We start from the raw sequence: 21,677 nt of genomic DNA on the forward strand, positions 1-21,677 counted from the left end.
CAGCACATGGGAACAGCAAAGAGACTAGAAATAGGGATTGAAGTCTGCAGGGCAGCAGCTGAGTCCTGGGTGCTCCAACCAGCAGAAGCAAACTTCAGTGGCAACCATCCATTGTGTCATAATTCAGTCTATTTAAACTACTTGTAACAACTGAATACTGATTCGTTCATGCTTCTGAATGACAGCTGATTCCTTTATGTTGATGCAGAAGAAAACTGTAAAGAGATGCCTGCATGTTGCAGATCTTCTTCAAGAAAACAAAAATGCTAGTTCTAAGCAACTGTTCCAGTGTTATAGCAAATAACAGCAAACAACATTAAATAAGGAGAACTGGTTCTCAAAACAAAGAAATGAAATGTGTTAATGAGAATGCACTTTGTTTTGGCAAGGCTGCAAAACAGAATCAGACGAGGACAAGACTCAATATGGGGGTAGATTTATTTGATTTTTTTTAAAGATGCTACATAGTCAAACAGGATTGGTCTTTTAATTTTTTTAACAGCATAGAACTAATTCCTACTATTTTTTCCCCTACATAGACTTATTTTATATACAAAACAGTTTTCCTGGCTGCAGTTCCCCCCAATGTTTAGATGATCAAAAACTGAGAATTATGTAGTGCCCAAAGTATTAGGAGGCAGAAGAATCCATCACCACTACAGCAAGAAAAAGAAAAAGAAATTGTTCTTTTCACCAACTTTGAACAGGTGCCTTTTCCCTCTTTTCTCTTTAGCCAATTTATAGCAGTAGTCAATTTTCCATGACAATAAAGAAAACATTGAGATGAAACACATTAAATAAGTTAAATATGCATTAAATGTATGGATATGAGAGTTTTAACTCAGCTACGTGAACCAACAGCAATGGTAGCTTGGTCCCCTTCTAGAAGAACAAGGTATCAACCCTCATTCCACACAACCTGAGACACAGATGACTGCTTAGTGGTACCTTTCAATTTTGCAGTGAGGCTGCATTCAGTTGGTGTACATTCCTTGCTACTCAAAGTGTCCTGATTACCAGTTACGCTGAAGACAATGTGAGACAGCCCAAAGCTGGATATATAAGCCTACTCTCCTGTACACAGGATCACTAGGTTGCCACAAGCTCCTCCAAGCATGCATCCCCAAATATTGTCTCCTTTTCACTATCAGCTGCAGTCTAAGAGCTGCTGTCTCCTAGATGTAATTTCATCCAAGAGCCAGCACTAAACAGTTGATGGGTGAAGAGGGAGAAAAATATTACATTTCTCTCTTTCTCTCTAGCTGGGCTATTGAGAGAAGGGATGGAGAACACAGCAAAGTCTGGACTGTCCCAATACGGATGGGCACATCAAAAGGCTCCTTCCCCTCTCTTCTCCATGAGATTGAATACATGGCTGCTTTTTATCTGGTTCAGGACAGAAGCCTGATCAGCAAAAGCATCAAGAGACCGCAATGGTTAAAGAGGGGCAAAAAAAGTTACATGACATACATACATACTAGTACACATACCACACACACAGCAGCGTGTGGCTAAGCCTGTGAGAGTTTGCTGTGGGTGCAAGTGCTGAAGAAGAAAAGGTCTCCATAGAATGCAACAAACAGGGGGTTGCAAAAATGAATGTGATGGGATAAAGTTGGTAGAAGCGCATGGTCCCCATTAACAGAGTGTCATCTGGACTGGAAAACAGGTGGGACAAAAGCCAGGCAGCATACCCAACTAAATATTGAATGCAAACAGCCTAAGGCAGTGCTCCTCTCCCCTACAAAGTCTGGTGATACAAGAGCCACACCTCTAGTTCAACTTGGAGCACTTGGTGCAACAGGCTGATTGAGCTGGGCTGGGGAAAGAGGCACCCTTATGTTTCCTACCCACCCCCAGCAACTAAGTCCCCCCACTGCTAGCCTAACAAGGTGGGGGAGCATGCACCTGACCTCTCCCTTCAATTTCTCTTTCTCCCCACTCCAAGGCAGCTCCAAATCATCAGAAGCTGTTATGTAATACCTATTTGCACAGCAACTGGCTGGGACCAATTACAGAAACACTGTTACAGCATTGGTGCTGCTGGCTCCCTTCTGGGGCACCCAACTTGTCCATTTCTTCCCATAGTTCTGCTCTTCCACACTTGAATGGTTCACAGTCCCTGCGGATGGTGCAGGGCCAAGAGAGGCAAGGTCACACTTGAAGCTCCATCAATAACTGTTTGGAGGGTCAGAGCCACACAGCTGAGATTCTGAGACCCGAGTCATACCCACTGGACGTTTATGAGGAAGAGTGGTGGGTTCATCTATTTTACAGAGAGCCTTCTACCTCGTCTGCCCAAGCTACCATCTAAATAACCAAAAGGATCAGCTCCTTCAGTGGAGAAATATTTTTTCTGCCTCCCAAAGAAGAGAATTCCAGTAATAGGTACCAAAGTCCAAGAAATGTTTAAAGTTACTTTTTCTTCCTAAACAACGCGCCATTATAGTGTTAAATACATGATTTCTTCCTCACAATCAAGATAACTCCCCTCTCTTCTCCTGCTTGCTCCTTGAACCTTTTTAAAAAACTTTCTAGAAGATTATGTTAATGTTAATGTTACATTTGTGCAGGGGATAAAAATTTAAAAGGCAAGACCTGTGAGATGTCATACATTTTTTTAAACATTTTGTTATGAATAAATTTAATCCAATGATATGGCAGATCCATCAATCCAATTTACAATCCTCAGCATGCGGCCTCTACAAGGCAATTTTCCCTATAATTACGCCAACAATAAAGAACAAAACCACCAGTGCGAGTAGTCTAGTGCTGAGGCCCTCCTCCTTCACAGCAGCAGCCGAAGCAAAGGTCGGATGGTTTGTCTGGGGAGCCTTCCTCATCCGCAGCCCATCGTCTTCCTGTAGGAAAGATAATTAAACAAAGTACAATGAGCCATGGCATTCATTAGAAGTTCAGGGTTATTTCAGCTGGTGTACTGGTCTTGCTAATCAATCTGGAACAGCAACTCTCATGACCAATGAATAGTCATTAGTTCCAGGTCTCATTCTTTCCTTACCACAGACCACATCTCTTCTAAAAATGAGGCTTTCCCACATTTTTCAACCCTTTTGAGAGGGGGGCATTCAGAAAAGTGGCTCAGTCCTGGTGTTGTAGAGGAAAATCAGCTAGCATGGTAGCTTCCAGGGGTAGCAATTCCCATTTTCATCTTGATTCTTTTTATGACCCAAGTGCTTCCAGGGGCCACAAAGACATTCACCTGGGGGGTGTATGCAGTCTAAAGTTCATATGATTCCCATTTTTGATTTATTCTAAAATTTTCTATCCTGCTTTTCAAACAAAACAGCCCTATGAGCAGCTACTGACCTAAATACACAAGTATAATAATCAAGAGAAAGAGGTCAGTGGCAAACTACAGCTTCAAAAAATGTGTTCAATAAATAACAAGACTAGAATGGCTTTGGTAAAATAAAAAGGTTTTCACCTTGCCCTCAAAAGAGAAAAGATTAAAATACAAGGTGAGCTTCTTATGGAGAATATTTGAAGTCTGTTTGCTACAATGGGAAAGGCCTTCTGAATTGTCAGCACCTACCCCACTTTCACAAGCCTCTGGAGAAGAATTTATGATTTGGGCTGTTTCATGACAGTAGTCCTTAAAAGATAGTAAAATATGGCAACCATTCCAAAATTAAAAACAATCAAGCCAAATTAAAACACACCTATTCATATTTAATGCATGTACTGTATAGACTCAACTATAAATCGACCTCATGTATAAGTCGAGGGCAAATTTTGGGGCCAAAATTATGGATTTTGCTATGACCCGTGGATAGGTCAAGGGTAAAATTTAGGGGCACATTAGCAAAGGATCTAAACAATGAAGCAAAGCAAAACAATGTCAAAGAACTTACAAAATTCCAGAATTTGTGCATACTTGTTGTGCTTGCTCTTAAGACTGGATGGATGAGAGAACAGAGGTCAGTGCTTCCAGGACAGATTATACTCTTGCTTTTCACCAGAGGATGAATCCTTCTTTTAAATAAGAGTTAAGACGCTGTACTTACATTGACCCATGTATAAGTCGACTCAGATTTTTGGGGGTCAGTTTTTTGACCTAAATTTCTAGACTTATACATGATTATATACAGTACATTATCTGCAGTACTTATACACTGATTTTATAGTAATAAAATCTCTAAGCAGTTTACATTAAAACACATGTATAATACAATATAATATTCACATGAAAACAAGTTATAACTGAAAGCCAAAGAACTTTGTATACATTTCTATCAAACTGTACCTTCAATTGTTTATTCTCCTCTCGTAACCTCTGAACCTCTAACTGAAGCCTCTTACACTCTTCCATTACTTTCTTAACTTCACTGTCATCCAAAGAAGAACTTAATGATTTTGACATTACAGAAGATTCTGTCTTTACTGCAGTTGTGGATATAATTTTATTTATTTCTACATCATGCTGTTGAGAGATGAAAAGAAAGAACGTTTTTAATGGAGGTTTAAAATTGTATCCCATTGTATTTACAGCTCTCAGCATTGTTTACATTATAGCACCAAATCCAGCAGTTGATCCCTATCCGTGTCCCAGTACAGTTTGCCAACAGATGCAGTATCACTCTGTTTAACTTCAGATTGGCAGTGGTATACTGGATCTCCTGCTTTTACATTCACCCTCAGTGGTAAGTTCTCTAAAAGAAGTGTATTAATTTTTAGGGATACATAGGGCCCATACAGACAGGCCAAAATAAAGCTGCTTCGGGTCACTTTGGAGGTATGCTGTTTAAATGACACACACATCTTAAGAGGCCAGAAGCTGTGCCAAAGCTGTACTCCAGTCCTTAGGACTGGAGCATGGCTTTGGTGTGGCTTCTGACCTCTTAGGACACATGGAACATTTAAACAGCATGTCTCCAAAGAGACCCGAAGCAGCTTTATTTTGGCCTGTCTGTATGGGGACATAGTCTCTACTGAATCCACATCTACACAGTTTGCTCTCTCTTAGCCATTTTCGTCCTCTCCCATTTTTCACAGGGTGGCACACATGCACCTAGTTCTAAACATGACTACCTCCATGTTTGTTTAAATGTGGGCAAGCACTTTGAAACTTAAAGAATTAGAACATTCACTGCAGCTACAGTTTAAAAAGGAGAGAGACCTGTGACCATGTACAGGAATAATAGGGCTCATGTCAATGGTGATGAGTCAGGCACAAAAGGCACAAAAATCATACCAAATATTCCATGTTATGTTGGCAGATTAAAAAGAAATGAATCTCAAGTTTCTTGTAAGCTAGAATCATCAAGTTGGAAGAGACCACAAGGGCCATCCAGTCCAACCCCCTGCCATGCAGGAAATCACAATCAAAGCAACCCTGACAGATGGCCATCAAGACCTCCGAAGAAGGAGACTCAACCACACTCTGAGGGAGTGCATTCCACTGTCGAACAGCTCGTACTGTGGAAGTTCCTCTTAATGTTGAGGTGGAATCTCTTTTCCTGTAGCTTGCATCCATTGTTCCGGGTCCTATTCTCTGGAGCAGCAGAAAACAAGCTTGCTCCATCCTCAATGTGACACCCCTTTAAATACTTAAACAGGGTTATCATATCACCTCTTAACCATCTCTATTCCAGGCTAAATATACTCAGTTCCCTAAGTCTTTCCTCATAAGCATGGTTTCCAGACTCTTCACCGTTTTGATAGCCCTCCGCTGGACATATTCCAATTTGTCAACATCCATTTTGAATTGTGGTGACCAGAACTGGGCACAGTATTCCAGGTGAGGCACGGCCAAAGCAGAATAGAGTGGCACTATTACTTCTTTTGATCCAGACATTATACTTCTATTGATGCAGCCTAAAATTCCATTGACCTTTCTAGCTGCCACATCACATTGTTGACTCATGTTCAACTTATGGTCCACTAGGACTCCTAGATCCCTTTCACAAGTAGTCTCATTAAGACAGGTGTCCCCCATCCTGTCACTATACATTTCAATTTTCCACCCTAAGTGCAGTACCTTACATTTCTCTGTGTTGAAATTCATTTTGTTAGCTTTGGCCCAGCTTTCTAATCTATTAAGGTCATCTTGAATTTTGATCCTGTCCTCTGGGATGTTAGCTACTCCTCCTAATTTGGTGTCATCTGCAAATTTGATAAGCATGCCCTCTATTCATCCAAGTCACTGATAAAGATATTGAATAGCACTGGGCCCAGGACAGAACTTTGTGGGACCCCACTGGTTACTTCTCTCCAGGATGAAGAGGCACCATTGTTGAGCACCCTTTAGGTTTGGCCAGTCAGCCAATTTCAAATCCACCTAACAATCACATTGTCTAGCCCATATTTTACCAGCTTGTCTGTAAGAATATCATGGAGGACCTTGTCAAAGGCCTTACTGAAATCAAGATATGCTGTATCTACAGCATTCCCTTTGTCTACCAAGCTGGTCATTTTATCAAAAAGAGAGATCAGATTAGTTTGGCATGATTTGTTTATCAGAAACCCATGTTGACTTTTTGTGATTATGCCATTGCTTTTAAATGTTCACAGTCTCCTTGTTTAATGATCTACTCTAGAATCTCTTCTTAGTATTGAAGTCAGACTAGCTGGACAATAATTGTGGGATCCTCTTTTTTTCACCTTTTCGACATTGGCGACAATGTTTGCCTTCTTCCAGTGTGCTGGGATTACTCCTGTTCTCCAGTTCTCAAAAATTATTGCCAATGGCTCTGAGATTTGCCAGTTCTTTTAATACCGCTGGATGTAGGCCATCAGGTCCGAGACTTAAATTCATTCAGATTAACCAGGTATTTCTGTACTTCCTCTTTACTTATTCTGTGCACCCTTTTCCTTTTCTGAGAAGACTGAGGCAAAGAAGGAGTAGTTTTGCCTTTTCTCTGTCCCTTGTTAGCATTTCGCCATCTTCTCCATGTAGTGGCCCTACCATTTCCTTCTTCTTCTTTTTGCTACAGACATACCCCCAAAAACCCTTTTTATTGTTTTTAACCGCTCTAGCAATCCTAAGATCATTCTGTGCTTTTGCTTTTCTGAATTTCCCCTTACATGTGCTAGCACTCCCTCTGCATCTCTGGCAGCAATGGAGGAGAAATAACCAATAAGCTCTGAAAAAGGGGTAGTGAGGCATTCCTTGTCCTGGGAAATACAGGAAATTGTCCAAACTGCCTGTGCGTTTGGTCAGTTGGTAACTAGGTCGATTTCACTGAACAAAACTCTAGAGCAGCTTTCTCTAACTGAGCATTCTCCAGTTGTGTAAAATTACACCACGCCAGGCAATAGTCAAGTTGGCAAGAAAGGATGGGAGTTGTAATCTTATAGATCAGGAGGGTGCTGGGCTGGAGGAGGCTGCACTGGAGTTGAATCCTTGTTGTTTTCCCTTTGATCCCTAAAAGCAAAACTTACAGGTTTTTTTAAAATATGTCATGGGTAATTCTAATATGTTGCTTTAGGATTATCTCTCTCTCTTTTCTCTGTTTTGCTGTTCATGCTCAATAAGAGATTTGGGAGGCAGCTACTGCCTACCTTGCCTGTTGTAGGCAGACACACACAGTTATGGTAGGATCACCTAGACTAGAACAATTTCCCCCCAGCTCAAGCATTATTACAATGTTTATTACAGACCTGCTGCTGCATCCTGTCACCAAAAGTCTGCCTTTTTCTAGCCCCCCCATCCCCCTCCTAAAGGCAACACTGTAAAAAAAACTTTCCCGCTAGACTGAGGACAAGGAGCAAAAGTGGGCTGGGGGCATGTACAATGACTTTTTTTAAAGGCGCTTTGTTTGTCACTGGCTTTGTTAACTGTGGTTTGCCTGTAGTTTTGTTTTAAAAGAATGTTTTTTATTTATTCTAATTGCCTCAGGGACTTTGGAAGTGTCCCACACCACTTTCCTCTGGAATGTTTTATTCCTTATCCTTGAAACTTGAGTTGTGATGTGGCAGCCCAGAGTTAATGGCTAAAAATTAAGAGGCTGCTGCTACTTGCTGTTAAATTTTTAGTCATTATAATTTGTAGGGAGTGAAAGGAGGAAAAAGCAGTCTTGGAAAATATAGCTTATTCATGTTCCGCATTTCATATCAGTTGTGGAAATCATGCAGGCCCTCCAGATACTGTTGGCCTGCAACTCCTAACTTTTCTCACCGCTGGCTAAGGTGTTAAGGTCTGCTGAGAGTAGCAGTTCAGCAACATCTGGAAGACCTCACAACTCCCATCTCATTTACACATGGCTTTCCTTTCAAGCACCTTTTATAAAAACTATGTTTTGGACTACAATTCCAAGGATCCCCCAACTACATTACAAGCCAGTTTTTCAGCGCACATATCTACAGACACACAGGTAAAGAGCAAAGGTGCTCCATTTTCATTAACACAGTTTCTAAATGTACCAGGTTTAGGAAATGGAACTGTCCGGCATTTTCACTCACAGACATTGCCTATTCCACCAAGTACATACATACAATTCTGCCAAGTACACTATTCCAACAATTGTACTCACGGGTTTATCATTTTCTGCTGGCAGCTCAAACACACATCTAAGTTTTGAATCCATGAGTTCTTCTGGTTTTGCTTCTTTCCACTAGAACACACAAAATTGAAGAAATAATTTTCAAAGAAGAACTATTGATATCTTCCTCTGATCCACACAATTTCCTTTTCTTTTTAAAAATGACCCAGTGCAAGCCCTCCCAATTTCAGAGGCTGGTCATTTTTGCGTGGGATATTTCATCTGTTAGTTAGGCTTTACATAGGACAGTTGCTTTGTATTTCAGGAAATGATACTTATCTCCCTCTCCTTTAAATAAAAAAGGACAAAATATATGTCTAAATCAACAGGTAAGGTTCCTAGTATTCTGAACAGCCTTTGAAAAACATTACAAAGGAGCTAAGAAGAGGTTCCAATAATTCTGCTCACCACAAAAGAGTGTGGTGATGTCTGGAGGGTGAGACAAGTCTACAGCCTTCCTCTCCATGCTAACGATGTAGAAAGGGATCATCCAAGCAGTTCTGTAGTGATTTCCACCACCTACCCAGCTTAAACTTTGGAAGGAAGCTTGGGACTGTCCAACAGCTGTGTGACCAAGGCAACTTGAACAGCCTTGGCACTGAAGTGCTGAACATCTGCTCTTTCCAGTAACGGCACCAGTGTTGGGAAGCAACAGAGGATGTTGGATGCTGCTAACTGAAGGTGCTGCAAACATCTGCAAGCACTGCAAGCTTGCTTCCTGCTTGTCCTTCCCTTTGGAAACAACAGCAGATGAGGCTGGGATTGAAAGCTTGCAAGGAAAGGAAGTGGCAAAGGGCTTGGGATAACCAGTTTGAGCTTGTCCTACAAGGGACTGCAGACAATGGGGTCTACAATATCAAGAATAGCACCAAATAGCAAATATTTAGGATACCAGTGGCATACACACCTAGGACATCCAATCCTATGCTCAGAGTATGTAGGATGTATTGCTCTGGTTACACCGCCGTATTTTTCCCTTAATGTGAATTGTGCCAAAGAGAAAAAATGCAATGGGACTGCTATTAGCCAAGCCAACCAGTCCTTGCCAATCATGCTAAGCCTGTGGGTTGTATGCAATGTACCAGACCAGCAATTTAGACACTGTAAACAGCAGGGTTGGTTGCTCCAGTCAAGGATAAAACACTCCGCAAATGCAAGTCACTGATATTAACAGCATCCCATAGAAACTATGTATATCTCCATCTTATCGCCATCCGATAGCAAGTGCACACTTAAGCATAAGTATCACGAACATTTTCTGGCACCTGAGAGTGTGGAAAAACTATAGAGACAGCACCAGTAAGATTTTAGACTGACAGGACCTTTAAGAAGCTCCACTCAATTCTAAAGGTCTTCAATCAATTGTGGGTTCATTGATCATAAGCAACATTTCATTCAGTACTGTTAGGGGAGTAGATCTTGGCAAAACTATAATAATGTCTTACAACAATAAGCTCAGACAGGTATGTTATTATACAGATCTAATTCAGTGTCAACTAGCATTTAAGACCCTACCGTTGTTCAAGATGTGTCTGAGTTTCCACAGCAGCAACAGATAGGCCATGGTGCATATGACAAATCCACACATATTACCTATACCCAAGCATGGAGAAGCCAACACCTGCCTTTTTTCTACGGATGCATGTCCACTTTAGTCCTACATTAAGATGGATTCTAGATGAAGCAGTTAACATTAAATGCCTGTGCTGGACAAATGCAATCTGAGCCACACATTAAGAACCACTGGTCCCTCTGGCTCACTCCTACTAACAACAAAGAACAAAATAGTCATGGAGATCATTTGCTTAGCTTTTTGGTAAGGCAGTTTAGCAGGCATGTATGTTTGGAAAGCAAACCTCTATGAATGTTGAGACGATTTACACTCTTACTAAGAGTCCTGGTCAAAAGGTATCTCATTACCTGGAAATTCTGTCCCACTAGCATCCTGACATCCACATCCTTTGAAGTAATCCATTCCTCATCTAACTCTACTGTTATAATTGTACTTTGGACAATTTGTTGCACTTTCTTTTTAAGGCATGCTGTAGGATTACTCATATAGAAGAAATCTGCGTCATTTTGATAAGCTGTTTTTCAATACTCACTACTGCTTCCATGTCTGAAGTATCAGGCGGTGCAAACATTGACTGAACCATGAACTTATGTTTACTTTTCTCATTAGGGTCATAATCAAATGGCTGTAGCATGACTGAAAAGAAAAGAAATGACTGCATTAGAATATCATCATTTGCTTCCAAATATGCACCATCACTGTTCCCATCATTTTCCCTAAAAAATTAAGAGTTCTAAATAATCTGATAATACAACAAATATTTTATACAATTATACTTTTCCCTGGTGGCGCAGTGGTTAAATGCCTGTACTGCAGCCATTCACTCAAGACCACAAGGTTGCGAGTTCAAGACCAGCAAAAGGGCCCAAGCTCGACTCAGGCTTGCATCCTTCCGAGGTCGCTAAAATGAGTACCCAGACTGTTGGGGGCAAATTAGCTTACTTGCTAATTAGCTTACTTGCTGTTCACCGCTATGATCTTTGGAATAGCGGTATATAAATAAAACAAATTATTATTATTATTATTATTATTATTATTAATAAAGCAGAGCATCTGAAATCTCACTCATGCAGCCCCCTAAGTCCTGTGCCAGTCCTCTGGAGCCCCAATTTAATTTTTCCCCCCTCAACACAACATTTAGCTGATTTTTTGAACGAAACCATGCCAAAAGATCCTCAAACATGCTGAAACAGTGGCAAATGTCCTCCTCAGCCCTCCAATGCTTCTTTTTTGTTGTTGTATATTGTCCAAAATGAAAACCAGAATTTGTCCCTATGTATTTTAGAGAGCAGATGAATGGGTGCAGCCTGCCAGAAAGCTCAGGGGAAAACTGGCCTCCAGCCCTCAAGCAGTTCAATACCCTGTAATAAAAGTACAGTATTGCCCACTTGTGGATTTGGGAGATTTTTACCTCTATGGATCAACATCAAAACATGTCTTAACTTTCCACAGCCACAGATCTCAATAGTTACTGAATACTTGTGTTGTGTAAGATTATTGATATGACTGATGAATGAGAGAAGGAAATGTATTTAAAAAAAAAAAATTAAGTTGGGCAAGAATGTATTTCTTGGGGTAACAAGAGTAAACAGCAACTAATGTGACCAGTGCATATGCCAAATCTTATTGAAATTAAATACACATATTTTTCCGGAAAGCTTAGAAAACCTGTGGAATTCTATGCCAAAAAAGCCATCCTCAAACTGGCAATCATTCCAGTAATATAAGCTATCCTAAGTGGTGCAAGGAGCCAGCACTGTGTGGTGGTTTCATCATTAGATGACTCTGGATACTAGTGGACTACAAGTCTCGAGATCCAGTCAAGTCTCCTTTCAGCTATGAAACCTACTGAGTGACCTTGGGCAAGTCACACTCTCTTGCCCTCAGAGCGAGGCAATGGTAACCCCCCCATGAACAAATCTTGCCAAGAAAACACAGTAATAGATTCACCTTACAGCAGTGGTTCTCACCCTTCCTTATGCCACAACCCTTTAATACAGTTCCTCATGTTGTGGTGACCCCCAACCATACAATTATTTTCATTGCTACTTCATAACTGTAATTTTGCTACTGTTTTCCAATGGTCTTAGGTGACCCCTGTGAAAGCATTGTTTGACCCCTAAAGGGGTTGTGACCCACAGGTTGAGAACCGCTGCCTTACAGTCACCATAAAATGGAAACAACTTGAAAACATGCAACAACAACAGCTAGGCTGCTGCACTAATACAAGAGGTTAAGTCAATGCTTTTACATAGAGGAGCCATTATAAGCCTAAGCAGCACAGCTGAATCATGCAAAGCTGTTCTGTGAAATAGAAATGGACAGAACTGGGTTTAATGGTACTGCTTCTGGGTATGTAAGATGGATGCATCTGCAACATCAGATAAACTTGTTCCAGACAGCTTGTACAAGACGGTACTTGCAGCCATGCCATCACAACAAATGAGAACTAAGAATGAGTTGGAAGATTTCAGATGCTTCTCTAATACATTTTTCAATAGTGTTTTCCAGTCTGGCCAAAAACTGTTCTGAGAAGCTAGTTAAAAGCATGTAATTAGTAGCAATCACTACAACCCAAGAAACTCTCAAGCACAGAAGCATACCAATGGTTCTCTGAAAATAAGAAGAATTTGGAGCCAATGTGACATAGTGGTTTAAGACTATGGAGATTACTGCGCTGCACTGTTAATAGCGCTGTTTATTCCACTTTTACTGCTTTGGCTGTCTCCTGTTGCATTCTGGGATTTGCAGTTTAGGAAGGGGCCAGAAAGCTCTTAGACCTCACTGAACTACAAACCCCAGAATGCAAAAGGAAGCAGTCAGAACAGTAAAAGTGGAATAGCAGCACTATAAGAGTGTAGTGTGATAAAACTCTGGAGACTAGGGTTTGAATTCCTGCTCTGCCATGTAAACCCATTAGATGACCCTGGTAAATTACACACTCTCCAGCCACAGAAAGCTCCGTGATGGGTTTGCCTTAAGGCTGTCTTAAGTCGGAAATGACTTGAAGGGACACAACAACAACCATGCTAAATTCCTGAAAGATGCTGCTAATGGTCACCACCTTCCAATGGGTATGGTCCTCCAGCACACTCTCAATTCAAGCAGGGCAAGAGGATTGCATGAACTGTGGACATATCCTATGACATGCTCAGAATCTTTTCACAATGTGTGCACTTTACATGAAGGCCATGCAGAAATTCCTCAGTAAAATGTTTACAGGTCCATTAATCATTTTTACACAAATATTTTTTTCAGAAGCCAGTTTCCCAAACTGGGCTGAAACAGTTTTTTAAAAAGCACAAACCATGAACAAATGCTATTTCCTCCTCTTACAGGCGGAATAGGAAGTGTGCAAACATGAGGGTATTATTGTTACCCTCACACTTTCAATGTTTGCATGAACATAATAGGAGAGTTGAAACTTTCCCACTGTCCACATTCCTCCCTCATGCCAACACACCTACTGGTTACACCCCTCAATCCACTACTGTATACAGAAAAAGGAGTCCTTATGTGTGGGTATCACGTAAGTAAATAGGGCACTCAATCATTTCCTAATCACATATAAGTAAGAACCAAAGCATTCCTACTTGCAATTTAATCAGCCCTCTTTCTTATATTTCCCACTGTCTGCATCTCAAATGATTAAGACATAATGGCGTGGTACAGGCTACCCCTAAGGGGCAGGTCTCTGGCACCCCTTTTATTTCTGGGTTGAGGCAAGGGCAGCCTCACCGGCAGCCCCAATCCGGAGTTTTTCCGGGCCATGGAAACGTGGCAAAATGCCACTTCTCTCTGGCATGTAAAAGGGGTGTCCTTGGTGCTTCATGCCCCTGGACAACCCAGGAGCTGCAACCATGGGAGAAAGGGGCCACCTGGCCCTTTTCTCCCTGGCATCGTTCCATTTGATTGCTGCGGGAACAATGTGGCGCCAAAAAGGAGCTCCATTTAAAATCATCATGCTAAAACCATATAAAATTACATAAAATGTTCTTTTGTTGTTGTTAATGTCCTTGAGTAGACCCCCACAAGCTCTCCTGTCCTCCAATGCTCTGCTTAGATCCTGCAAATTCATACCTGTGACCTTCTTAATTGAGTCTATCCATCTGGTGTGTGCTTTTCCTCTCTTTCTACTTCTCTCCACCTTTTCTAGTATTACTGTCTTTTCTAATGAGTCGTGCCTTCTTATGCTGTGCCCATAGTACAACGGCATTAGTTTGATCATCTTGGCTTCCAGACAGGGATGTCATATCCCGGCGGCTCCTGGGGCAATCACGGTTTTCGAGGAACTGGGCCCGCGCCGGCCCAGTTCCCCCTAGACCCTGGATTTGGGCCCAGCCTCTGGGCCGGGCCTGCTCATGCGGCCATTGCCGCGGCCGCTAATGCAGCTGGCACTGGTCAGCCACCCACCCCCTCCTCCTCCTCCTCGGCCGCGCTGCCCTCCTCCTCCTCCTCCTCCGGCAGCAGCGCGCGCTCACCCCTGTTGCGCGCCTGCACGCAGGGCGTAAAAAGGAGCGTGCGTCCCCAAAGCTGTCTGGCCAATGGCAGAAGAGCGGCGGGTGGCCTGTTTCCAGCCCCAGTCTGCCATTGACCAGTGAGCTTTGGAAAAGGAGGCAAAGGAGGAGGAGGCGGAGGAGGACCAAGGCCTCTGGCCAGGGGGAGGGAAAAGCGCCATTTCCTGGTGTGAAATTCAAGCGATGGGGAGGAGGAGGAGGAAGAATTAAGAGGAAGAAAAGGAGGAGGAGGAGGAGGTGGGTGCCCATTTATTTCCCTTTCCCTCAAAGTGTCTTTTTTTGTGTATTTTTGGTGCTTTTAATGCTTTTTCACATGTCCTCCATTTTAAAAAATGTGTCCTACATTTGAAAACGGAGCGTTGGACTTACCTGAGAGACGTTCCTTTCCAGCAGAGAAGGTCCGAGCATCCTGACTTCGGGTGGCTCCGCCCACGAGGCTCCTGATAGGCAGGTAGAAAACAAAAGAGACAATTGGGGCCCAGCCCCGCCCCTGTGGGCGGGGCCACCCCAGAGAGCTCCAGTCGGTTACCAGCTGAGGAGAAAACTGGTCAAACTGTAAGGAGAGAAGAAAGGAGTCGCCCACCCGTGCCAGTAGGCAAGTTAGGGTGGGGAGGATGCTCGGACCTTCTCTGCTGGAAAGGAACGTCTCTCAGGTAAGTCTAACGCTCCGTTTCCCAGCAGAGAAGGGGCGAGCATCCTGACTTCAGGATGTACCAAAGCAGGCCCAAGAATTAGGGCGGGTCGACTGGCGCGGAAGGCGACTCAGCAACCACTTGCTGTAACACCCTGCGACCAAAGGCCGCCTCGGCTGACTGGAACAGGTCCAGCTTGTAGTGCCTGACGAAGGTGGAAGGGGACTTCCAGGTGGCTGCCCTGCAAATCTCGGCCAATGGGGCACTGGTGGCCAGCGCCGCCGAAGTAGCCGCACTCCTGGTTGAGTGAGCTGTGATACCCCCTGGTGGTTGCAGGTTTAATGATTTGTAGCAGAGGACGATGCACTCTCTAATCCACCTGGCCAAGGTTGAGACTGACACCTTTTTACCTTTGGAATTAGGCCTAAAGGATACAAACAGGGCCTCCGATTTTCTGAAGGCTGTCGTCCTCTTGAGATAGATCTTTATGGCCCTGCGAACGTCGAGAGTATGCCATGTCTTCTCCAAGTCTCTGGACGGTCGCGGGCAGAAGGAAGGGAGCACAATGTCCTGGGACGTGTGGAAGACAGAGTTGACCTTAGGGACGAAGGTCGGGTCGGGTCTCAGGAGGACTGAGTCTGGCCTGATGATGCACAATTCTTTGCGGCCTGAAAGAGCACCTATCTCGGAGACTCGCCTCGCCGAGGTGAGCGCCGTCAGCATTAATGTCTTGAGGGTGAGGAACTTGAGGGGCACTTCCCTCAAAGGCTCAAAGGGGTGAACAGTCAAAGCCTTAAGGATCTTGTGGAGCTGCCAGGATGGGAACCGATGTCTGGTTGGGGGTGCCCTATTGGCGACCCCTTTGAGCAACCTGTGGATATGGGGATGCAGGGCTATCCTTGTCGCGTCCTCATGGGGAAGGATGGAGGTGATGGCTGCCACCTGTCTTCTTATGGTATTAGGCCAAAGCCCCTGGAGAGATCCGTCCTGGAGGAACTGAAGGACCGTAGGGACTGAGACGTTGATGAAATCTTTGTTCTTGCGTTTACACCATCTCCTAAATGCTCTGAAGGTGTATTCGTAAATCTTGAGCGTGGACTGACGCCTAGATGCCAGGATGGAATCTATCACCTCTGGAGAGTAGCCGTAGCCGCTCAGCATGTGGCGTTCAATTTCCAGGCGTGAAGCCGTAGCCAGGTTGGGTCTGGGTGGTGGACCTGTCCCTGGGCTAGGAGGTCTGACCTGGCTGGTAGAGGAAGACTCTGAGTTGCCATGCTGAGGATTTCGGAGAACCAGGGTCGCCGGGGCCAGGCTGGGGCCACTAGTAGGACTTGAGCTCGGGTCCTGCGAATTCTGGCCAGGAGTTTGGCGAGTAGAGGAGTAGGTGGGAACGCGTAGAGCAGACCTTCCGGCCATGGACAGTTGAGAGCATCTACGTCTTCGGCCCCCTCTGTTCGGAACCTGGAGAAGAACCTGGGTGTCTTGGCGTTGACTGGGGAGGCGAAGAGGTCCAGAACTGGCTTGCCGAACCTGTCTGATATGGTCTGAAAAACCTCTGGATGTAGGCTCCACTCTCCCTGGTCTATGTCCGTCTGGCTTAGCCAGTCGGCTTTGGAGTTTAGGGATCCTTGAAGGTGTTCGGCCTCCAGGGCCGTGAGGTTGGCCTCGGCCCAGCTCAGCAGGGACTGAGCTTCGAGCATCAGGGACCGGGACCTGGTTCCTCCCTGACGATTGACATGAGCCTTCGCAGTGATGTTGTCCGTCCTTATGAGGACGGGTCTGTGTTGAACCCTCTGGTGGAAGGCGCGGAGGGCTAGGCGAATCGCTCGCAGTTCCAGCCAGTTGATGCTGTGGGACTGTTCCGATGGGCTCCAGCGGCCTTGGACTAGCAGCGTTCCGCAGACAGCCCCCCATCCGCGGAGACTGGCGTCTGTAGTTATCTGGACCCTGGAGGGTTTCCAGATTGGGAGACTGTGGTGGATTGCTTTGGATGTCCACCAATGAAGGGACTGGCGCACTTCGCTGGACAGGTGAATCCTCTTGTGTCTCTTGAGAGCGATGGCTCGCTGGTGGGGCAGGAGAAGCCACTGCAATGGCCTGGCGTGGAATCTCGCCCACGGCAGGCACGGGATGGCCGCAATCATGAGACCCTGGAGGTGAGCCAGAAGCTGGAGACTGGCTCGCGGGGCTGAGAGGGCCTCTGATATGGCCTCTTGAATGGAACGGATCCGGTCGGAGGTAGCCGTACCGTGCCTGACTGGGTGTCTATGAGGGCTCCCAGGTGGTGGATGTGTTGGTCTGGAACAAGGGTGCCCTTTTCCAGATTTATGAGGAATCCGTGCTCCTGCAGAGATGTGAGGATGTGGTTGGTGTCGAGAAGTCCCTGACTTTTGGAGGATGACCGAATCAACAGGTCGTCGAGGTAAGGGTAGACGTGGAGATGGAGTCTCCTCCAATGGGCGACCAATGCCACCATGACCTTGGTGAAGACCCTGGGAGCAGAGGCCAGTCCAAAGGGAAGGGCACGGTATTGGAAATGCCGGTTGCCATATCTGAAGCGGAGGAAGTGACGTGAAGAGGGGTGAATCAGAATGTGTAGGTAAGCATTCTGTAAGTCCAGTGAAGAAAGAAAGTCTCCAGGCTGGAGGCTGTCCAGGATGGTCTTTAGAGTCTCCATCCTGAACTTCTTCTTGAGGATAAACCGGTTGACACTCCTGAGGTTCAGGATGGCCCTCCATGAACCGTTTTTCTTTGGCACAAGGAAGATAGTTGAGTAGCACCCCTGGCCCCTCTCTTGTGTGGGCACCGGCTCGATGGCGTGGACGGCCAGAAGGCGGTCGATGGCTTCCAGCAGGAGGCGGTGTTTGAGGGGGTCGGCCGATTTGGGAGAAGGCAAGAATCTGTCGCTGGGCTTGTGATGAAACTGTATCCTGTAGCCGTGTCGGATAGTGGATCTAGTGATTCTCCGAAGAGCTTGGATCCCAAGAAGGGAGTGAAGGCTAGGTTCTGCTTGGATTTGGAGTCCACACTCCAGTTTTTTAGCCAGAACTGTCTGCGAACCGCTACGGCTGCAGCCTGGGCTCGGGCGCACTGCTGAATAGTGTCCAGGGTGCCATCAGCCACGAGGGCTGCGGCCTTAGCCAGCTTATTGACGGTCTGCCTGACCCTGGAGTCAGGATTGGGCAAGAGATCTAGGAGTTGGCGGGACCACTGAAGGCTGGCTCGCATCACCAAAGAGACTGTGGTGGCTGCCCTAATGGCTATGGACATGGCTTCGTGGGCCTTCTTGAGCGCCCCTTCAGCCCTTCTGTCCTCCGGGTTACGGAGGGCATCCTCACCATCCCTACTGAACACAGCGGATGAAACGAGCGCCGAAACAGGAGCGTCCACCAATGGGACCTTGAGCTTGTCCATAACTGGTGGCTGGAGAATGTAGTGTTTGCGAATCACACTATGGTTAGACCTGGCAGCGGCAGGCCTGGCCCATTCGTCTCGGACAATCTGCATGATGTTGAGGGGGCAAGGGATTTGTTGGACAGGCGAGGAGGAGACTGGAAACAGCTCTTCGCTCACCGTGGGGAGGTCCGAGTCCGGGGGGGTGGGCTGCCCTGGAGGCAGGGAAATGCCCAAGGTCTTGATAGTTTTTTTAATGAGAGGGACATAATCCTCCGGCTTGAAAAGGTGAGAAGAAACCTAGGGTTCGCCCTTGTCTTCCCCCTCATCCTGTGACAACTCACCCTCCTCTGCCTCAGAGGCTGAGGAGTCCCGGGTATGCTCAGAGACCTTGTCGTCTGAAGAGTGAGAAGAGCGGGGACGCTTTCGAGAGGAGCCCCTGTCAAATCTGGGCCGCTTGGGCGGCGGCCGATATGAGTGTTCGGAGTCGGAGAAGGAGCCTTCATCCTCCTCCTCTCCTGAACTATGGGGTAACCCATGGAGGCCTAGTTGGCTGGTTGAGGGCTGTGACGGCCTGTCGCCGCCAGATGGCGCCGTGGTGCCTCTGTCGTGACCCTCTCGGTTTTTGCGCTGGCAGCGCTCCCTAGCGGGGCGGTTAACCTTGTTTGTCCCCTGGGAGATGGTGGAGGGATCCCCCCCGTCCCCACCGGAGAGGCTTCCCTCTGCCGCGGCAACTGCAGCTTGACTGGGGGGAAGAGCGTTCCCCCAGCTGGTGGTGCCCCTGGCCCGCTGCGCAGCCAAGATGGCGGCGACCATCGGGGCCGGCGCGGCTAAGATGGCGGCGCCCATCAGGAGCCGCATGGCCAAGATGGCGGCGCCCATGGGCGGCCGCATGGCCAAGATGGCGGCGCCCATGAGAGGCCGCATGGCCAAGATGGCCGACTTCCGGGTCGACAGGAAGTGGGCGGGTCAACGAGGGGGCAAGATGGCTGCCTCCATAGGCGACCGGCATGAAGCCTGGGCCCATCTGCCAGCCGTCCCCAGCTCCCTGCATCCCCCAGCCTCCAGGGAAGGGGGCCCCAGGCCACATCATGAACGGGGACCCCCCCACGAAAGGCAAGCCCCCCCATGCTGGTGGCACGCATGCAGGGTCACTGTCTCCCCGGGGGCCCCCGCGGAGGTGCGGTGCCTCCCTGGCGAGGAGGGACCTGAACCACCGCTGCATCTGCGGTGGTGGGGGGTCACTTACGTCCTCCTCGCTGTCCTGAGGTGAGTCTGGTGAGGGCTCCCCATCGTCGGACCCTGGCCGGGTCGTTTGGGAGGCCCTGGCTCCGTCAGCGGGAGGGAGGGCGGGCTCCTCCGGCTGCGCTTCCGCCACCGCTGTTGAGGGGGAAGCCGCGAGGCGAGCAGCCGGCAAAGCCGGGGCTGGCCTGGGCTGGGCGGAAGCTAGCTCCCCTAAAGCCCGCTCATCGCCGCTGGTCATGGCTGGTCCAGCCATTGGGACAGGGAGGGGAGGGAAGCAAAGAAGGGATTTTTTTTTCTTCTAAGAAGTGGAAGAGGGAGAGAAGGAAGAGAGGGGAGAAGGGGAGAGCCAGGCAAGTCCAGGGGAGCTAAAAATTCCAATCTTAGAAAGTGAAGCGGAGATCCGTCCTACCAGGAGCGAGGCAGGAAGAAGACTGGAGCTCTCTGGGGTGGCCCCGCTTGTCTCTTTTGTTTTCTACCTGCCTATCAGGAGCCTCGTGGGCGGAGCCACCCGAAGTCAGGATGCTCGCCCCTTCTCTGCTGGGAAATGTTGTCCTACATTTGTCCTGGTTTGGAGGTCCTGACTCATGACAACCCTACTTCCAGAGAGACTTCAGCCTTGATCCATTCAAGGACTCATTTGTTTGTTTGTTTGGGCTGCCCATGGAGGGTGCAGGGTCATCTCCCCCACCACAGCCACACCAGAGGCCCAGGCAAGAAGGGCCATGAAGGCCCAGAAAGACACATAAAACATAGAAAAGCTAAGAACATAAATAGAGCACACACTCTGCTCATTAGTTCCCATAATTCTAGATGCTAAGTAAAACTATTGCTAAGGAAATCCTGAAGAGGCAAAAGAAAAGGCTTTGAAGACTGCATGTTTAGAGACTGACACTGTTTGCTACAGCAGCTTATCATTTTGTTATGGGAAAAGAATGTGCAGTAATGATGTTGTAGACAACAAAGCTGTGAACAGAATAAGGCTAAGCCTCACTACTCTTAACTATGTGAAAGCTCTCTCTCTTTCTCTCTCTCTAAACTGTTGCTAATAGCAACAGACTAGTTTCTAGTCCAGCAAAGGTAACTATCATACAGTAAATTTCTTGAGCTGAATACATTTAAGAACACAAGATGCTTAACTCATTGAAAACTAAATTCTCCCACTTTTAATTATATACTGTCATTATATTCTCTTCTACTGCTATTAGCTGCCCTGACTACTGCATAAAAACTTAAAAGGGATTTCAGTTTGAGTATGATTAAAACATATAAAAAGCTACAGACTTAATACCTTTGTATAGTAAGATATTGGATTAATCTATTCCATCCATCCCAATCAATAGTTTTCAAAAATATGCAATGCTCTACAATGACAAAAAACACATGGCTTACATTTTCAAACATTTTTAATGGTTCACACTGTTTGTTAACATGTTATATTTCCAGTCATTTGATTGTTTCTGTTACTGCAGCTGTGTGTTTTGATTACTTACAGGAAAAATGTCTTTAAAGCAATACCAGTACCGGTGGAAAGAAATAGAAACAAGAAAATATCTGGAAGTACAATTTATTCTACCTACAACCTTACACCATAAACATGTGGTTGTGTCAACTTTGAGTAAAGTACTGTTGCTTTTGTTAGTTTAGCATTTTGCAGCAACACTGTGTCACACATAATGAACATATTATGGTATTATTTGTGTGTTTCTCTTTTTCAAGTCTGTAGATGTAATTTTGTGTTCTATCAGAGTTTTTGTGGCCTGGCTTTTGTGTATCATGATTTTATATATACAGTACATATTTTTCTCCACATGTTTTG

The 21,677-nt window shown here is 45.9% G+C and overlaps 1 protein-coding gene across 2 annotated transcripts in view; it reads right to left on the bottom strand.

Annotated features, from left to right (window-relative positions):
- Positions 1-420: 420 nt before the first annotated feature.
- VAPB (VAMP associated protein B and C) overlaps positions 421-21,677 on the bottom strand; it is a 69,369-nt gene continuing 48,112 nt past the window's right edge. For both annotated transcript variants that reach the window (XM_089513740.1, XM_089513741.1), the window contains exons 3-6: positions 10,607-10,710; positions 8,493-8,573; positions 4,265-4,441; positions 421-2,861 (exon numbers count right to left, since the gene is read on the bottom strand). In XM_089513740.1, the coding sequence (XP_089369866.1) occupies positions 2,703-2,861; positions 4,265-4,441; positions 8,493-8,573; positions 10,607-10,710 (521 nt within the window). In that variant the 3' untranslated portion in view covers positions 421-2,702. The remainder of the gene's footprint in view (positions 2,862-4,264; positions 4,442-8,492; positions 8,574-10,606; positions 10,711-21,677) is intronic.

The sequence above is a fragment of the Sceloporus occidentalis genome, unplaced genomic scaffold (genome assembly GCF_023333645.1).
Source record: "Sceloporus occidentalis isolate IW3139 unplaced genomic scaffold, rSceOcc1.0.p SCAF_3, whole genome shotgun sequence".
In the NCBI taxonomy this organism is placed as follows: domain Eukaryota; kingdom Metazoa; phylum Chordata; class Lepidosauria; order Squamata; family Phrynosomatidae; genus Sceloporus; species Sceloporus occidentalis.